This window comes from Xenopus tropicalis, chromosome 8 (genome assembly GCF_000004195.4).
Source record: "Xenopus tropicalis strain Nigerian chromosome 8, UCB_Xtro_10.0, whole genome shotgun sequence".
Lineage (NCBI taxonomy): Eukaryota > Metazoa > Chordata > Amphibia > Anura > Pipidae > Xenopus > Xenopus tropicalis.
The window spans coordinates 11014527-11030978 of record NC_030684.2 but is presented as its reverse complement, the minus strand read 5'-3'; the positions used below and the strand labels follow the sequence as shown (position 1 = coordinate 11030978).

Sequence of the window (16452 nt, the reverse complement as noted above, 5' to 3'; positions counted from 1 at the left end):
GCTGATTGGTTGCTATGGGGAAACGTAATTATGTTGGTTAGCGCCCCCCATTTTCTAAACACTACTCCTATAGCTTTAGGGGTACAACACCCAAACTCCCCACACTTCTTCGCCTTATAGCAGAGCAGTTTGCTTGTGTTTTTCTAAGCGATCCGGCCCCTCGTCTTTTTGTGGCGCCGCTCCGAACGCCCCAATTTTCCCATTGACTTTGACAGGAAGATTTCAAACTGCTGCCAATCTTACAGCTTTGAAGCTGCACCCCCCAAACTTGAATTGCATAGTCATGGGGTCAGCTTGAATGAAAAGATGATATATGTTGGATGCCCAAAAGTGGGCAGGGCTATGAACATCCAATCAGATTTTATCTATTGACTTTCAATGGGGAAATCCAACCTGCTGCCATTCTCACAGTATTAACCCCGGGGTTTCCAAACTCTTCACAGTTGGTCACTAGGGGATTGCAGTCTTATTTGTAGAAAAAGTGGGCGGAGCCACCAACAGCCAATCCGATTTCACCTATTGAATTTTGTTGGCTTCATTCCAGGGTTCCCATTGGGTGACTATGTATTCACGGTTAGAAAAAGCTGACAGCCAATCAGATCTCATTCAGTGGCTTCACCTGTTTTTCAAACTGACATTAAAACACTATTGGTACAAGGCTCAAAAGTGGGGCCAAACTGTTTAATGTCTCTATATAAATAATAAAATATAAATAAAAGCAACCAATCGGATTACTACCGTTTGCACCAATGATGTTTCTCTCTCTCCGCAGAAAGAATGGCAGCGAAAATGGCGAGGCGCATACTTAGTAAAGTATTTTGTTGCCTCCCACTTTTTAGAAAAGTAAGGGCCTTTGTTTGACTCTAATATCTCTGATTTGGGTTTGCGAATAAAAGTTGCCGATTTCCCAACGCGATCGTTACCATTTATAATCCGACTTTATTCTCTTTGTTTTCAGAAACGAATTGTGATAAAAGATAAAGAAGTTGTTATTCTGGTAAGGAGGGAACTGCCAAGCAAATATATTGTACCCATCCCAGTTTGCATTTCAGTATAATATCAATACTTTATTTCTATTAAATAAACTCTTTTCTTTATGTGAAACAGGTTCAACCAGAAGAACAACAGAATCAACCCACTGAAACCATCTGCGAGGTAAGCAAAACGGAGAAGCTGCAAATATCTCTTTCCTCTTCTGTCTTCTTTCCTATCTATCTATCTATCTATCTCTCTCTCTATCTATCTGTCTGTCTATCCTCTATCTATCTATCTATCTATCTATCTATCTATCTCTCTATCTATCTGTCTGTCTATCCTCTATCTATCTATCTATCTATCTATCTATCTATCTATCTATCTATCCTCTATCTATCTATCTATCTATCTCTCTATCATATATCTATCATCTATCTATCCTCTCTCTATCTATCTCTCTCTCTATCCATCCATCCATCCATCTATCTATCCTCTATCTATCTATCTATCTATCATCTATCTCTCTATCTATCTCTCTATCTATCATCCATCGCTCTATCTATCTGCCCACCTGTCTCTTTCCTCTTCTTCCCTTTGGACACAGACAGGCGCATACACAGTAAAGGGAAAAAGCAGCTTTTCATGTGTAATTGGCTTTTACCCTACTGCGCCTGTACCTGCCAGTGTATGTAGGCTCCCATAGTTGTACTGCCCCCCCTACATTATATATATCCGCTTTGCACCCCTATACTGGCACACACAGTCGGCTCTAGCCATGTGCCCTGCCACATACAATTAATAATCCATTTTAAATACAGATTAATGCAACTGCCAAACCCATAAGGTCACTAGAAATAGGTTTGAGCTTTTCCAGCAAAGAGCCGAGTTGATCTCCCTGATCTCATTATTCTCTTTTCTCTTAACCAGCAACCAGTTCCACCTACTGGGAATGTTGTCTCCCAAGTAAGTAGCGAGAAATAAATTGTTTACAACTGATAAAAATATGAAGTAAAGTTGCTTGTTTTTGTATTATGAAAGATAAATACCGTATAGAGGCCTGATATCTCTGTCTCTTACGCAGGACAACCCGGAGCAGATTGTGGGGCTTGGAGATAACACCTTCCAAGTAAGTGGGAAAGGCAATAGTGGAAAGTAACTGGTTATTTTGCCCTTTATCAAATACATCATTACAGTAGTGAATGAGTTAATCACACTTTTTTTTTTATTCTTTAACCAGGAACAAACAGAAGATGAAACTGGCGCGGATATTCACCAGGTAAGTTAAAATAGACAAAAAAAAAAGTTCTTAAAAAAACCTTCCTTTGTATAAAGAATAATTTCTCTTTGGCTAAATAGGAGTATTCACCTGAGCCATCTGACTTTTCCAAATTCACATTTATTGATCTCCTAACAAAGTTATCTATCTATCTATCTATCTATCTATCTATCTATCTATCGCAACTGCCAAACCCATAAGGTCACAAGAAATAGGTTTTAGCTTTTCCAGCAAAGAGCCGAGTTGATCTCCCTGATCTCATTATTCTCTTTTTTTCCTGAACCAGGAACCAGTTCATCCTACTAGTAATGTTGTCGCTCAAGTAAGTCGCAAGAAATACATAATATAAAACTGATAAAAATATGAACTAAAGTTGCTTGTTTTTGTATCATGAAAGATACGTTAAATACCGTATAGAGGGGTGAGGCCTGATATCTCTGTCTCTTACGCAGGAACCCCCAGAGCAGAACAGACAACAAACTTACATCTTTGATGAAGAACCTGAAGAATTTCATGGTTCTAATGAATCAGAGGAAGAGGAAGATTATGACGTAAGTGGAAAAGAACTAAACCAGCAACAAATATAATAAGAAAATCCCGATATTGATTGACTTTGAATGTAAAATGTGTTTTTGTGTAATTGTATTTGTCTTTTTCTCTTAACAAGGAGGAATCTGATGAAGAACCTGAAGAATTTCATGGTTCTAATGAATCAGAGGAAGAAGTAGATTATGACGTAAGTGGAAAAGAACTAAATCTGCAACAAATATATTAAGAAAATCACGATATTGATTGACTTTGAATGTAAAATGTGTTTTTGTGTAATTGTATTTGTCTTTTTCTCTTAAAAAGGAGGAACCTGATGAAGAACTTAAAAGATTTTTTGGTTCTAATGAATCAGAGGAAGAGGAAGATTATGACGTAAGTGGAAAAGAACTAAATCAGCAACAAATATAATAAGAAAATCCCGATATTGATTGACTTTGAGCGTAAAATGTGTTTTTGTGTAATTGTTTTTGTCTTTTTCTCTTACCAAGGAGGAATCTGATGAAGAAGAACTTCTTTATGAAGAAATTTATGAAGAAGTTTATGAAGAACTGTATGAAGAAGTTTATGGTTCTTATGAATTAGAGGAAGAGCTAGATTATGACGTAAGTGGAAAAGAACTAAATCTGCAACAAATATAATAAGAAAATCCCGATAATGATTGCCTTTGAATGTAAAATGTGTTTTTGTGTAATTGTTTTTGTCTTTTTCTCTTGACAAGGAGGAACCTGAGGAAGTAGAACTGTATGAAGAATTTTATGGTTCTTATGAATTAGAGGAAGAGGTCGATTATGACGTAAGTGGAAAAGAACTAAATCTGCAACAAATATAATAAGAAAATCCCGATATTGATTGCCTTTGAATGTAAAATGTGTTTTTTGTGTAATTGTATTTGTCTTTTTCTCTTAACAAGGAGGAATCTGATGAAGAACTTGTTTATGAAGAAATTTATGAAGAAGTTTATGAAGAAGTTTATGAAGAAGAAGTTTATGGTTCTGATGAATCAGAGGAAGACTATGGCGTAAGTTGAAAAGAACTAAATCTGCAACAAATGTAATAAGAAAATCCCTTAGGATTTTCAATCAGGCTCTTTTAACAAGGAAGCTCAAGGGGAAATAACGGCCAAGTGGCTGTGATGATGGCCACATTTGAGATTTCAGGTTTTTGGGGGATTTAAAAAATTCAAATGCTAATAAATCTGCCCCTCAGGGTGCTTTTAGGGCATTTTAATATCCAGGTGTAGGTGTTTAATTACTAGGGGTAATTACTACATAAATGTGGAGATATGCTAAATGGCTAGCTGAAATTACACCTATTATCTCACATTCATTTGTAGTTTCCTAGAATTGACTTTGTTAAACCAAAGATCTGCTCCGTAGCTAATATTATAACATTCTTCCCTTAGGTGCAAAACAACTGCATAAGACGAGTTATTAGAGACTAAGGCCAACAATCTGCCCAAAGGAATTTCTATGATAGAATATTAACAGATCCAATGAAGAACGTATAAGCGCCAAAAAGGAATCTACCCCAGGCAGGATCTGTTACCAACCTGAAACTTGGCTCCTTCGATATGTTCCCAAAAGAAAAGGGAAGGGATGGAAAGGGTTGGGAACATCTGGAGCCAAAATGCATCTACTTAATGCTATGAACCAGTTGTGTTCAGAGAGGAGTTCCAGTGACAACTCTCAAACACTTATCTGCCTGATATTTTTGGATGTATATGTACTGTACATGTATATTATATTTTGCTTGAGAAAATGTAAAAAATATTGTTATAATAAAAGTTTTATAAAAAAGAGAAACAAACTACAAAAATAAGGGTTTCTTTTTAATGAGAATTTTAATTTGGTGGCAGTGGACGAGTGTGGATATAATAGTGCAAATAGGGAAAGGAGGGATCTCTTTCTCTCTGTAACATAGTAATAGGTAACTTAAAGGTGAACTGTCCCCTTTATGCAAAAATTGGGATATGGTTAATGTTTTGGTAAATGCATATTCTTAAAATGTGAGCTCAGAAATCACCCAAATCTTAATAAAGTAAATTGCTGGTGGGAAAGCATACGTGGGTCTTGCTTTTCCAAAGTCGCCCGCAGTTTCCTTGTAAACAAAATGCTGCGTGTGGTTTCCCACTAGTGGGTTACTTTATTGTCGATGGGAAACAGTCTGGGGTGGATTTGTTGCCCCAGTAGCCCAGATTTAACCCTGGATGACAAATCTCCCCACATGCCATTAGCCTTAAGTGCCGGGCATTCTATGTGGGGCAATTTGTGCTAGTGGTGTAACAACAACAGGGCTGCAAAATGCTCCTCAGAGGGGTCCGGCACGCACACAGCAGCCCCTGCCCGGCCCTCTATCCCCCCACGCTCATGCTGGCTGGGGATGGGGGATTTCTAACAACTATAGAGAAAACAGACCCCTATCCCACAGGCCCCCCCACATGCATGGGGTCTGCATCCTCTATAGCAGGGATCCTCAAACTATGGGCTGGTTAATTTACCCGGCCCCCTGCTGCGTCCTCACCCCTGGCAGCGGAGAGAGAGGACTCAGCGGGGAGTGGGACAGGGGAGCTGAGAGGGAGGACAGATGGTGCTGGCAGAGAGAGGACTCATCGTTGAGTGGGAGGGGGAGCTGGGAAGACAGACGGAGCGGAGGGAGCTGGAAGAGGGAGGACTCAGTGGGCAGCGAGAGGGAGCGCGGGGGCAGTGGGGGGGGGGGGTGGGGAGTGGTCTGTGGAAGAGAGAGGACGCAGCGGGTAGCGGGAGGGGGGAGCTGGAAGAGAGAGAATGCAGGAGTGGGCCATAGTTTGCCCCCAACAGTCTGAGGGACCATGGAGTTGCCCCTTGCTTAAGAAGTTTGAGGACCCCTGTTCTATAGTTACCCCACTGGCTCGATGCCTCTGTATTTTTTTCAGAGGGTCTAAAGTTCAATAAAAATCGAGAAAACTTCCTAAACCCTCTTCCAAGCACTTGGATTGTTTTGTATTGAGCAGTGACTGCTAATGCAAAGCTGAAATTTCTATTTGGCCTTATACCCCCTTTACTTATTCTGAGAGGAACAACTCACTTAGCAACTTAGGGACGTCTTATACTTAGCACTAGCCAATGGGGCAGTTATGTTGAATGAGCAAAATGATTGATATAGAACATTTTTGTCATAGGAGCATAAATCCTAGGTAAATGATGGGGGGAATCAGATGAAAAAGAAGATTGGACCATGTAAGGGGCCAAAACAATAGCATCCCTGACTAATATGGGCTAAGTCAGACAGGAAGGTTTATGAAACCCCATTGGGCAAAGATAGTGGTGTCCAAAATAAAGGTTCCCTCCAGTGTTATCCGATAATTGGCTCAAGGTTCAAATCTGCCCTCCCCTTGAATGGTAACTGCACAGATATCAGCTCCTCCCTTGTATAGGACTCGTTATCCAGAACGCTCGAGACCAAGGGTATTCCGGAAAAGGGGTCTTTCCGTAATTTGGATCTCCATACCTTAAGTCTACTAAAAAAATCAATAAAACATTAATTAAACCCAATAGGATTGTTTTGACTCCAATAACGATTAGTGATATTGTAGTTGGGATCAATTACAAGATGCTGTTTTTTTATTACTACAGAGAAAACGGAAATCAGTTTCAAAATTCTGAATTATTTGATTAAAATGGAGTCTATGGGAGATGGGCTTTCTGTAATTCAGAGCTTTCTGGTTAATGGGTTTCTGTATCAGTGGCCAAAGCCTTGAAGGGTAATTTCAACTCAACACATATTTAGTTATATAGCTAGAGAAGAACGTATCCTCTGTGGCCCATCTCTATTGCGGCCCTCTCCTCCTCTCCTGGCTGTCAAAGCAAAGGTAAAAACCCCCACATTGTCAAAAAAAAGCAAAATTACACACTAACCTGGAAGCAAATAGGGGTAGGAAGCAGCTTCATTAGGATCACTGCAGCTGGAGGGACTGGGAATACTCCGCCAGGAACAGGATGGAGTCCAGGTGCTACAGAACAGAAAAACATTGTTTTTAGTGGTTATTACATGCGGCTGTTCTGCAAGCCAACACTATCAGCTCTTGAAATTATGCAGTCGCCTTTGGTTTTCATGCACATTTAAGAGTAAAGGACATTTTCCTTAAGTCACAGGAATATATCTGCAGGTTATTTCTATGCAGCCCTATAAAAAGGAAAGGGAGTGCGATTACTAAAGTGACCAATGGCAGCGGGCCAATGTGCAGCACTCCCAGGCAGATAACATGGTGCGCATGGAGGCACGGCACCCCCCGGAATGGATTAGTAGAAAAAGAAGCAACTAGTTACAATCAGCAAATAAAAGTGCTCAAAAGATTTTCCTGGTTGAAGCAATCAGTTTGCTTTACATAGGCTTACGAGCTAAATGTCGCGGCTGGAAAGGGATCATCTGGGACGTGTCAGGTTTGGGATACTCTGGTTTTCGGTCAACATCATCCTTCAGCGAAGGGGCTATGGATGGAGCTACCACAGGGTCTGGGATTAGTGCTGCCAGTTTGGCTCTCGGTACATCCTAGAAATAAGAATGAGACATTACTGGCAATAAGTTAGGGGTGAGGAAAAGACACATTTCCTTGTGCTAATTGACAATACTGCAAGCCGCCAATAGCAACCAGCCATATCTGTTCCTTTATTAGTTAATCAAGCAGCAGTTTGCTGTTGCCTGAGAATCTTGAAAAAGAGAAGCAAACGTGAAGGGAGAGAAAGAAATAAATGTGTCTCTGCTAGGTATAAAGGCATGGGAGCGGTAAGGGACAGCAGCTGCTGGCACATATACTAGAGCCCAGAGATAAGCCTAAGCACCACGTTAATATATGAATTTAACATCATTCCCATAATGGAGAAAAGGCGGGATAGCTATATGCAGGTACAAACCCTGATCCCGACATACCTTGTATCCCAAAGCTTTCAGTTCACTTGTGGAGCAGGGGTACAGGTCCATAAATGTGTATCTATCCACAAGGAGTGCCGTCTCCTTCCCTTCATACCCCTCCTTGAATGCTGTGTGTCTCCTTTTTCCCACTTTCAGTATACTAGCTACATCTCCTATGTTACCAAGGCCAGGAAACGTGCCCAAATCTCACTGCAGAAATCAAGGGGGGACAAAGTGAGGCTTCCAGTTTGTCAGACATTGTATAAAGGCCACATTCAGCATATAACAGCAGCATTGTGCAGCTTCGCTTTAGCTGTTCTTCCCTCTTCACTTTCCCCTTCCCCTGTGCTGTCCTTGTACACTCGCACCACTTGCACGGGGATGAAGCCTGAGCCATGAGCAGGCAGGGGAATGGCAATACTGTTGCACGAGCAGCAAAACTTGCACAGGGGCAGTGTATGAACCGAATAGAGTTTTATAGGAATTCTACCATATAAATATATGATGTTTCCCATGATATAGTTGAGGGTACAGGCCTGCTTAGGGCTCCACTGGGTAAAGCTTTTATGCTGCACTGGGAAAAGGATCATAAAATAAACCCTGCAGTCTGTGTTACATGACAGTGTAGAGCAAAAGGCTTAAGGCTGCGCAGGGGAAGGCCCTTGACTTGAGACCCTCATCTCTCACTGCAGTTTCTGTCTGGCCGTCCATATACCAAGTCAACTTTATATTCAGACTCACCCTGATTTGTCGGGAGGCAAACTTCCTGATGTTAAAACTCATTCAAATAATACTCTTATTGGTGTCATTGTCCTCTGCAAAAAAAATATTTAGGATATTTAGGATTCGGTTAATATTATTTTACTTATCATATAACCACACCTAAATTACTAAACATGTACATATAACATAGTATTTCACACATGTTGGTAAGTAACTGTGACCTGTCACAGACCTACAAGGAAGCTACAGGCAGTAGCTCCAAAACTCTAAAGGGGCAGTAAATGATGTTTCTTTACCTAAGGCTACAAACATTTAGGTTAGTCATATAAACACCCTTCTTAAACCATATATTTACTGGGAACTGAGCACTGCAAGGGCATGCCCAATCGGTGCATGGGGTTAGAGAGTTTAGTACAGCAAACTTATGCTTATAAGCCGAGTCTTAGTTGCTCTTTTATAGAAAAAAAACTGAACAGAGAGGATTAGTTACCCTTTATTTGAAAGGCATATTTACTACAGTGATGTATAGAGAGGCCTGTGTTTAATGCAATTATAGAAAGTGATAAGAATTGCCCTATTTATGAACAGTATATAATAGTATGTAAGCCCATATAGCTAGATATTCTTTTGGGGGCTATTTGCTGATCACAAGTCTATCCGTTCTTCTTCAGTCACAGTTGCTGGTAATGTATAGTTGTGATATATAGTCTTGCATGTATGTCATTTACGTCGTTAGTTAATCAGTGTATATATATATATATATATATCTAATATCAAATTCCCAGCAGTGCAGAGAAGAGAAAGGGACAGACACAGTGACAGTTACACATAACTATAAACCCAGTGAGAATGAGGAATGAATGGATATTGGGGAGTTGTATCAGGAGTCAGAACTAGCAGTGAAGGGAAGGGAAAGGGACAGACACAGTGACAGTTACACATAACTATAAACCCAGTGAGAATGAGGAATGAATGGATATTGGGGAGTTGTATCAGGAGTCAGAACCAGCAGTGCAGGGAAGGGAAAGGGACAGACAGACAAAGTGACAGTTACACATAACTATAAACCCAGTGAGAATGAGGAATGAATGGATATTGGGGAGTTGTATCAGGAGTCAGAACCAGCAGTGCAGGGAAGGGAAAGGGACAGACACAGTGACAGTTACACATAACTATAAACCCAGTGAGAATGAGGAATGAATGGATATTGGGGAGTTGTATCAGGAGTCAGAACCAGCAGTGCAGAGAAGGGAAAGGGACAGACACAGTGACAGTTACACATAACTATAAACCCAGTGAGAATGAGGAATGAATGGATATTGGGGAGTTGTATCAGGAGTCAGAACCAGCAGTGCAGGGAAGGGAAAGGGACAGACAGACAAAGTGACAGTTACACATAACTATAAACCCAGTGAGAATGAGGAATGAATGGATATTGGGGAGTTGTATCAGGAGTCAGAACCAGCAGTGCAGGGAAGGGAAAGGGACAGACACAGTGACAGTTACACATAACTATAAACCCAGTGAGAATGAGGGATGAATGGATATTGGGGAGTTGTATCAGGAGTCAGAACCAGCAGTGCAGAGAAGGGAAAGGGACAGACAGACACAGTGACAGTTACACATAACTATAAACCCAGTGAGAATGAGGAATGAATGGATATTGGGGAGTTGTATCAGGAGTCAGAACCAGCAGTGCAGGGAAGGGAAAGGGACAGACACAGTGACAGTTACACATAACTATAAACCCAGTGAGAATGAGGGATGAATGGATATTGGGGAGTTGTATCAGGAGTCAGAACCAGCAGTGCAGGGAAGGGAAAGGGACAGACAGACACAGTGACAGTTACACATAACATACCTCCCAACATTGGAAAAATGAAAAGAGGGACAAAAATACTCCTTTTATATAGTTGAAATGGTGAGATCAGTGCAGAGAAGGGAAAGGGACAGACACAGTGACAGTTACACATAACTATAAACCCAGTGAGAATGAGGGATGAATGGATATTGGGGAGTTGTATCAGGAGTCAGAACCAGCAGTGCAGAGAAGGGAAAGGGACAGACACAGTGACAGTTACACATAACTATAAACCCAGTGAGAATGAGGAATGAATGGATATTGGGGAGTTGTATCAGGAGTCAGAACCAGCAGTGCAGGGAAGGGAAAGGGACAGACACAGTGACAGTTACACATAACTATAAACCCAGTGAGAATGAGGAATGAATGGATATTGGGGAGTTGTATCAGGAGTCAGAACCAGCAGTGCAGGGAAGGGAAAGGGACAGACAGACAAAGTGACAGTTACACATAACTATAAACCCAGTGAGAATGAGGAATGAATGGATATTGGGGAGTTGTATCAGGAGTCAAAACCAGCAGTGCAGGGAAGGGAAAGGGACAGACACAGTGACAGTTACACATAACTATAAACCCAGTGAGAATGAGGAATGAATGGATATTGGGGAGTTGTATCAGGAGTCAGAACCAGCAGTGCAGAGAAGGGAAAGGGACAGACACAGTGACAGTTACACATAACTATAAACCCAGTGAGAATGAGGGATGAATGGATATTGGGGAGTTGTATCAGGAGTCAGAACCAGCAGTGCAGAGAAGGGAAAGGGACAGACACAGTGACAGTTACACATAACTATAAACCCAGTGAGAATGAGGAATGAATGGATATTGGGGAGTTGTATCAGGAGTCAGAACCAGCAGTGCAGGGAAGGGAAAGGGACAGACAGACAAAGTGACAGTTACACATAACTATAAACCCAGTGAGAATGAGGAATGAATGGATATTGGGGAGTTGTATCAGGAGTCAGAACCAGCAGTGCAGGGAAGGGAAAGGGACAGACAGACACAGTGACAGTTACACATAACTATAAACCCAGTGAGAATGAGGAATGAATGGATATTGGGGAGTTGTATCAGGAGTCAGAACCAGCAGTGCAGAGAAGGGAAAGAGACAGACACAGTGACAGTTACACATAACTATAAACCCAGTGAGAATGAGGGATGAATGGATATTGGGGAGTTGTATCAGGAGTCAGAACCAGCAGTGCAGAGAAGGGAAAGGGACAGACAGACACAGTGACAGTTACACATAACTATAAACCCAGTGAGAATGAGGGATGAATGGATATTGGGGAGTTGTATCAGGAGTCAGAACCAGCAGTGCAGGGAAGGGAAAGGGACAGACAGACACAGTGACAGTTACACATAACTATAAACCCAGTGAGAATGAGGAATGAATGGATATTGGGGAGTTGTATCAGGAGTCAGAACCAGCAGTGCAGAGAAGGGAAAGGGACAGACACAGTGACAGTTACACATAACTATAAACCCAGTGAGAATGAGGGATGTATGGATATTGGGGAGTTGTATCAGGAGTCAGAACCAGCAGTGCAGAGAAGGGAAAGGGACAGACACAGTGACAGTTACACATAACTATAAACCCAGTGAGAATGAGGAATGAATGGATATTGGGGAGTTGTATCAGGAGTCAGAACCAGCAGTGCAGGGAAGGGAAAGGGACAGACAGACAAAGTGACAGTTACACATAACTATAAACCCAGTGAGAATGAGGAATGAATGGATATTGGGGAGTTGTATCAGGAGTCAGAACCAGCAGTGCAGGGAAGGGAAAGGGACAGACACAGTGACAGTTACACATAACTATAAACCCAGTGAGAATGAGGGATGAATGGATATTGGGGAGTTGTATCAGGAGTCAGAACCAGCAGTGCAGAGAAGGGAAAGGGACAGACAGACACAGTGACAGTTACACATAACTATAAACCCAGTGAGAATGAGGAATGAATGGATATTGGGGAGTTGTATCAGGAGTCAGAACCAGCAGTGCAGGGAAGGGAAAGGGACAGACACAGTGACAGTTACACATAACTATAAACCCAGTGAGAATGAGGGATGAATGGATATTGGGGAGTTGTATCAGGAGTCAGAACCAGCAGTGCAGGGAAGGGAAAGGGACAGACAGACACAGTGACAGTTACACATAACATACCTCCCAACATTGGAAAAATGAAAAGAGGGACAAAAATACTCCTTTTATATAGTTGAAATGGTGAGATCAGACGCAAATGTGCTATACCCTCATACTGTACGACCTAAGGAAAACAATATAGCAACTCCTACATATAAAATACAAATATAGAGAGAAGGCAGTCAGTTATAAGTGAGTTATAACTATGTACCAGATTTGCCCCCCCATACACAGTGCCCCCAATGACCCAATAGACAGTACCCCCCCATACACAGTGCCCCCAATACACAGTACCCTTCATACACAGTACCCCCAATACACAGTGCCCTTCATACACAGTGCCCCCCAATACAGAGCACCCTTCATACACTGTGGCCCCCAATACAGTGCCCCAATACACAATGCCCCCCAGTACACAGTACCCTTCATACACAGTGCCCCCCAATACACAGTACACTTCATACACAGTGCCCCCCAATACACAGTACACTTCATACACAGTGCCCCCCAATACACAGTACCCTTCATACACAGTTCCCCCAATACACAGTGCCCCCCAATACACAGTACCCTTCATACACAGTACCCTTCATACACAGTGCCCCTCAATACACAATACCCTTCATACACAGTGCCCCAATACACAGTACCCTTCATACACAGTGCTCCCAATACACAGTGCCCCCCAATACACAGTGTCCCCCAATACACAGTACCCTTCATACACAGTACCCCCAATACACAGTGCCCCTCAATACACAATGCCGTTCATACACAGTACCCCCCAAACACAGTGCCCCAATACACAGTGCCCCTCAATACACAGTGCCCCAATACACAGTGCCCTTCATACACAGTTCCCCCCAATACACAGTACCCTTCATACACAAGTGCCCCTCAATACACAGTGCCCCCCAATACACAGTACCCTTCATACACAGTACCCCCAATACACAGTACCCTTCATACACAGTTCCCCCCAATACACAGTGCCCCTCAATACACAATGCCCTTCATACACAGTACCCTGTATACACAGTGCCCCCCATACACAGTGCCCCCCAATACACAGTGCCCCAATACACAATGCCCTTCATACACAGTGTCCCCCAATACACAGTACCCTTCATACACAGTACCCCCAATACACAGTACCCTTCATACACAGTACCCCCCAATACACAATGCCCTTCATACAGTGTCCCCCAATACACATTACCCTTCATACACAGTACCCTTCATACACAGTTTCCCCCAATACACAGTGCCCCTCAATACACAATACCCTTCATACACAGTGCCCCAATACACAGTACCCTTCATACACAGTGCTCCCAATACACAGTGCCCCCCAATACACAGTGTCCCCCAATACACAGTACCCTTCATACACAGTGCCCCCCAATACACAGTACCCTTCATACACAGTACCCCCAATACACAGTGCCCCTCAATACACAATGCCCTTCATACACAGTACCCCCCAAACACAGTGCCCCAATACACAGTACCCCCCAATACACAGTGCCCCAAAACACAGTGCCCCCCAATACACATTACCCTTCATACACAGTTCCCCCAATACACAGTACCCTTCATACACAGTGCCCCTCAATACACAGTGCCCCCCAATACACATTACCCTTCATACACAGTACCCCCAATACACAGTACCCTTCATACACAGTTCCCCCCAATACACAGTGCCCCTCAATACACAATGCCCTTCATACACAGTACCCCGCATACACAGTGCCCCCCATACACAGTGCCCCCAATACACAGTGCCCCCCAATACATAGTACCCTTCATACACAGTGCCCCCAATACACAGTACCCTTCATACACAGTGCCCCCCAATACACAGTACCCCCAATACACAGAACTCCAATACACAGTGCCCCCCAAAACACAGTAACCTTCATACACAGTGCCCCCCCATAACCACAATGCCTTCATACACAGTACCCCAATACACAGTTCCCCCCAATACACAGTTCCCCCCAATACACAGTGCCCCTCAATACACAATGCCCTTCATACACAGTACCCTGCATACACAGTGCCCCCCAATACACAGTGCCCCAATACACAATGCCCTTCATACACAGTGTCCCCCAATACACAGTACCCTTCATACACAGTACCCCCAATACACAGTACCCTTCATACACAGTGCCCCCAATACACAGTACCTTTCATACACAGTGCCCCCCCAATACACAGTACCTTTCATACACAGTGCCCCCCCAATACACAGTACCCCCAATACACAGAACCCCAATACACAGTGCCCCCCAAAACACAGTACCCTTCATACACAGTGCCCCCCAATACACAATGCCTTCATACACAGTACCCCAATACACAGTACCCCCAATACACAGTACCCCCAATACACAGAACCCCAATACACAGTGCCCCCCAAAACACAGTACCCTTCATACACAGTGCCCCCCAATACACAATGCCTTCATACACAGTACCCCAATACACAGTACCCCCAATACACAGTACCCTTCATACACAGTACCCCCAATACACAGTGCCCCTCAATACACAATGCCCTTCATACACAGTACCCCCCAAACACAGTGCCCCAATACACAGTACCCCCCAATACACAGTGCCCCAAAACACAGTGCCCCCCAATACACATTACCCTTCATACACAGTTCCCCCAATACACAGTACCCTTCATACACAGTGCCCCTCAATACACAGTGCCCCCCAATACACATTACCCTTCATACACAGTACCCCCAATACACAGTACCCTTCATACACAGTTCCCCCCAATACACAGTGCCCCTCAATACACAATGCCCTTCATACACAGTACCCCGCATACACAGTGCCCCCCATACACAGTGCCCCCAATACACAGTGCCCCCCAATACATAGTACCCTTCATACACAGTGCCCCCAATACACAGTACCCTTCATACACAGTGCCCCCCAATACACAGTACCCCCAATACACAGAACTCCAATACACAGTGCCCCCAAAACACAGTAACCTTCATACACAGTGCCCCCCCATAACCACAATGCCTTCATACACAGTACCCCAATACACAGTTCCCCCCAATACACAGTTCCCCCCAATACACAGTGCCCCTCAATACACAATGCCCTTCATACACAGTACCCTGCATACACAGTGCCCCCCAATACACAGTGCCCCAATACACAATGCCCTTCATACACAGTGTCCCCCAATACACAGTACCCTTCATACACAGTACCCCCAATACACAGTACCCTTCATACACAGTGCCCCCAATACACAGTACCTTTCATACACAGTGCCCCCCCAATACACAGTACCTTTCATACACAGTGCCCCCCCAATACACAGTGCCCCCAATACACAATGGCTTCATACACAGTACCCCAATACACAGTACCCCCAATACACAGAACCCCAATACACAGTGCCCCCCAAAACACAGTACCCTTCATACACAGTGCCCCCCAATACACAATGCCTTCATACACAGTACCCCAATACACAGTACCCCCAATACACAGTACCCCCAATACACAGTACCCCAATACACAGTATCCCCCATACACAGTACCCCCTATACACAGTACCCTTCATACACAGAGCCCCCCATACACAGTGCCCCCCAATACACAGTACCCTTCATACACAGAGCCCCCCCATACACAGTACCCTTCATACACAGTGCCCCCCATACACAGTACCCTTCATACACAGTGCAATCCTCCTACTTCTTCCGTGGTTCCTCTCCTTATGTGGCTCCATGTGCGGCGGTGCCAGGCCCTTTTATAAGGTTGCGCCTGTGGGTATGTGTGACATCAATACGCACGGGGCGCAACCTTATAAAAGGGCCTGGCACCGCCGAAGAAGGAGCCACATAAGGAGAGAAGGCGCGCAAGGAGCAGGAGCGCCCACCTTCAGCCGGCGGATCTCGCTATCACGGATCGTTCCATGAATGTTACGGAAATGCGGGACAGCGGCATATGTGTGTATGGGTGTGTATATGTGTGTATGGGTGTGTATAT

At 43.6% G+C, this 16452-nt stretch overlaps 1 protein-coding gene and 2 long non-coding RNA genes across 3 annotated transcripts; 2 read left to right on the top strand and 1 right to left on the bottom strand.

Moving 5' to 3' along the window:
• Positions 1 to 536: 536 nt before the first annotated feature.
• LOC116406680 lies at positions 537 to 1233 on the top strand. The gene is made up of 3 exons (XR_004219748.1): positions 537 to 843; positions 959 to 997; positions 1108 to 1233. It is a non-coding gene; the product is annotated as an uncharacterized LOC116406680 (long non-coding RNA).
• An 834-nt stretch (positions 1234 to 2067) lies between these two features.
• On the top strand, positions 2068 to 2744 carry LOC116406676. The gene is made up of 4 exons (XR_004219743.1): positions 2068 to 2101; positions 2213 to 2251; positions 2538 to 2573; positions 2704 to 2744. It is a non-coding gene; the product is annotated as an uncharacterized LOC116406676 (long non-coding RNA).
• Positions 2745 to 6681: 3937 nt separating this feature from the next.
• LOC116406640 (cleavage stimulation factor subunit 3-like) lies at positions 6682 to 7857 on the bottom strand. Its single transcript, XM_031891074.1, has 3 exons — positions 7706 to 7857; positions 7174 to 7327; positions 6682 to 6788 (listed from the first exon to the last, which is right to left on the bottom strand). The coding sequence occupies exons 1-3, from the start codon at positions 7754 to 7756 to the stop codon at positions 6682 to 6684; spliced, it is 312 nt and encodes a 103-aa protein (XP_031746934.1). The 5' UTR covers positions 7757 to 7857.
• Between the last annotated feature and the right edge of the window lie 8595 nt (positions 7858 to 16452).

Excerpts from the sequence above, each read along its gene's own strand:
- LOC116406640 (XM_031891074.1), bottom strand. The coding sequence starts at position 7,756 with ATGGACCTGTACCCCTGCTCCACAAGTGAACTGAAAGCTTTGGGATAC. Across the intron at positions 7,328-7,705 it reads TGAAAGCTTTGGGATACAAG|GATGTACCGAGAGCCAAACT; the intron begins GTATGTCGGGAT and ends TCTTATTTCTAG. Across the intron at positions 6,789-7,173 it reads CCAGCCGCGACATTTAGCTC|CACCTGGACTCCATCCTGTT; the intron begins GTAAGCCTATGT and ends TCTGTTCTGTAG.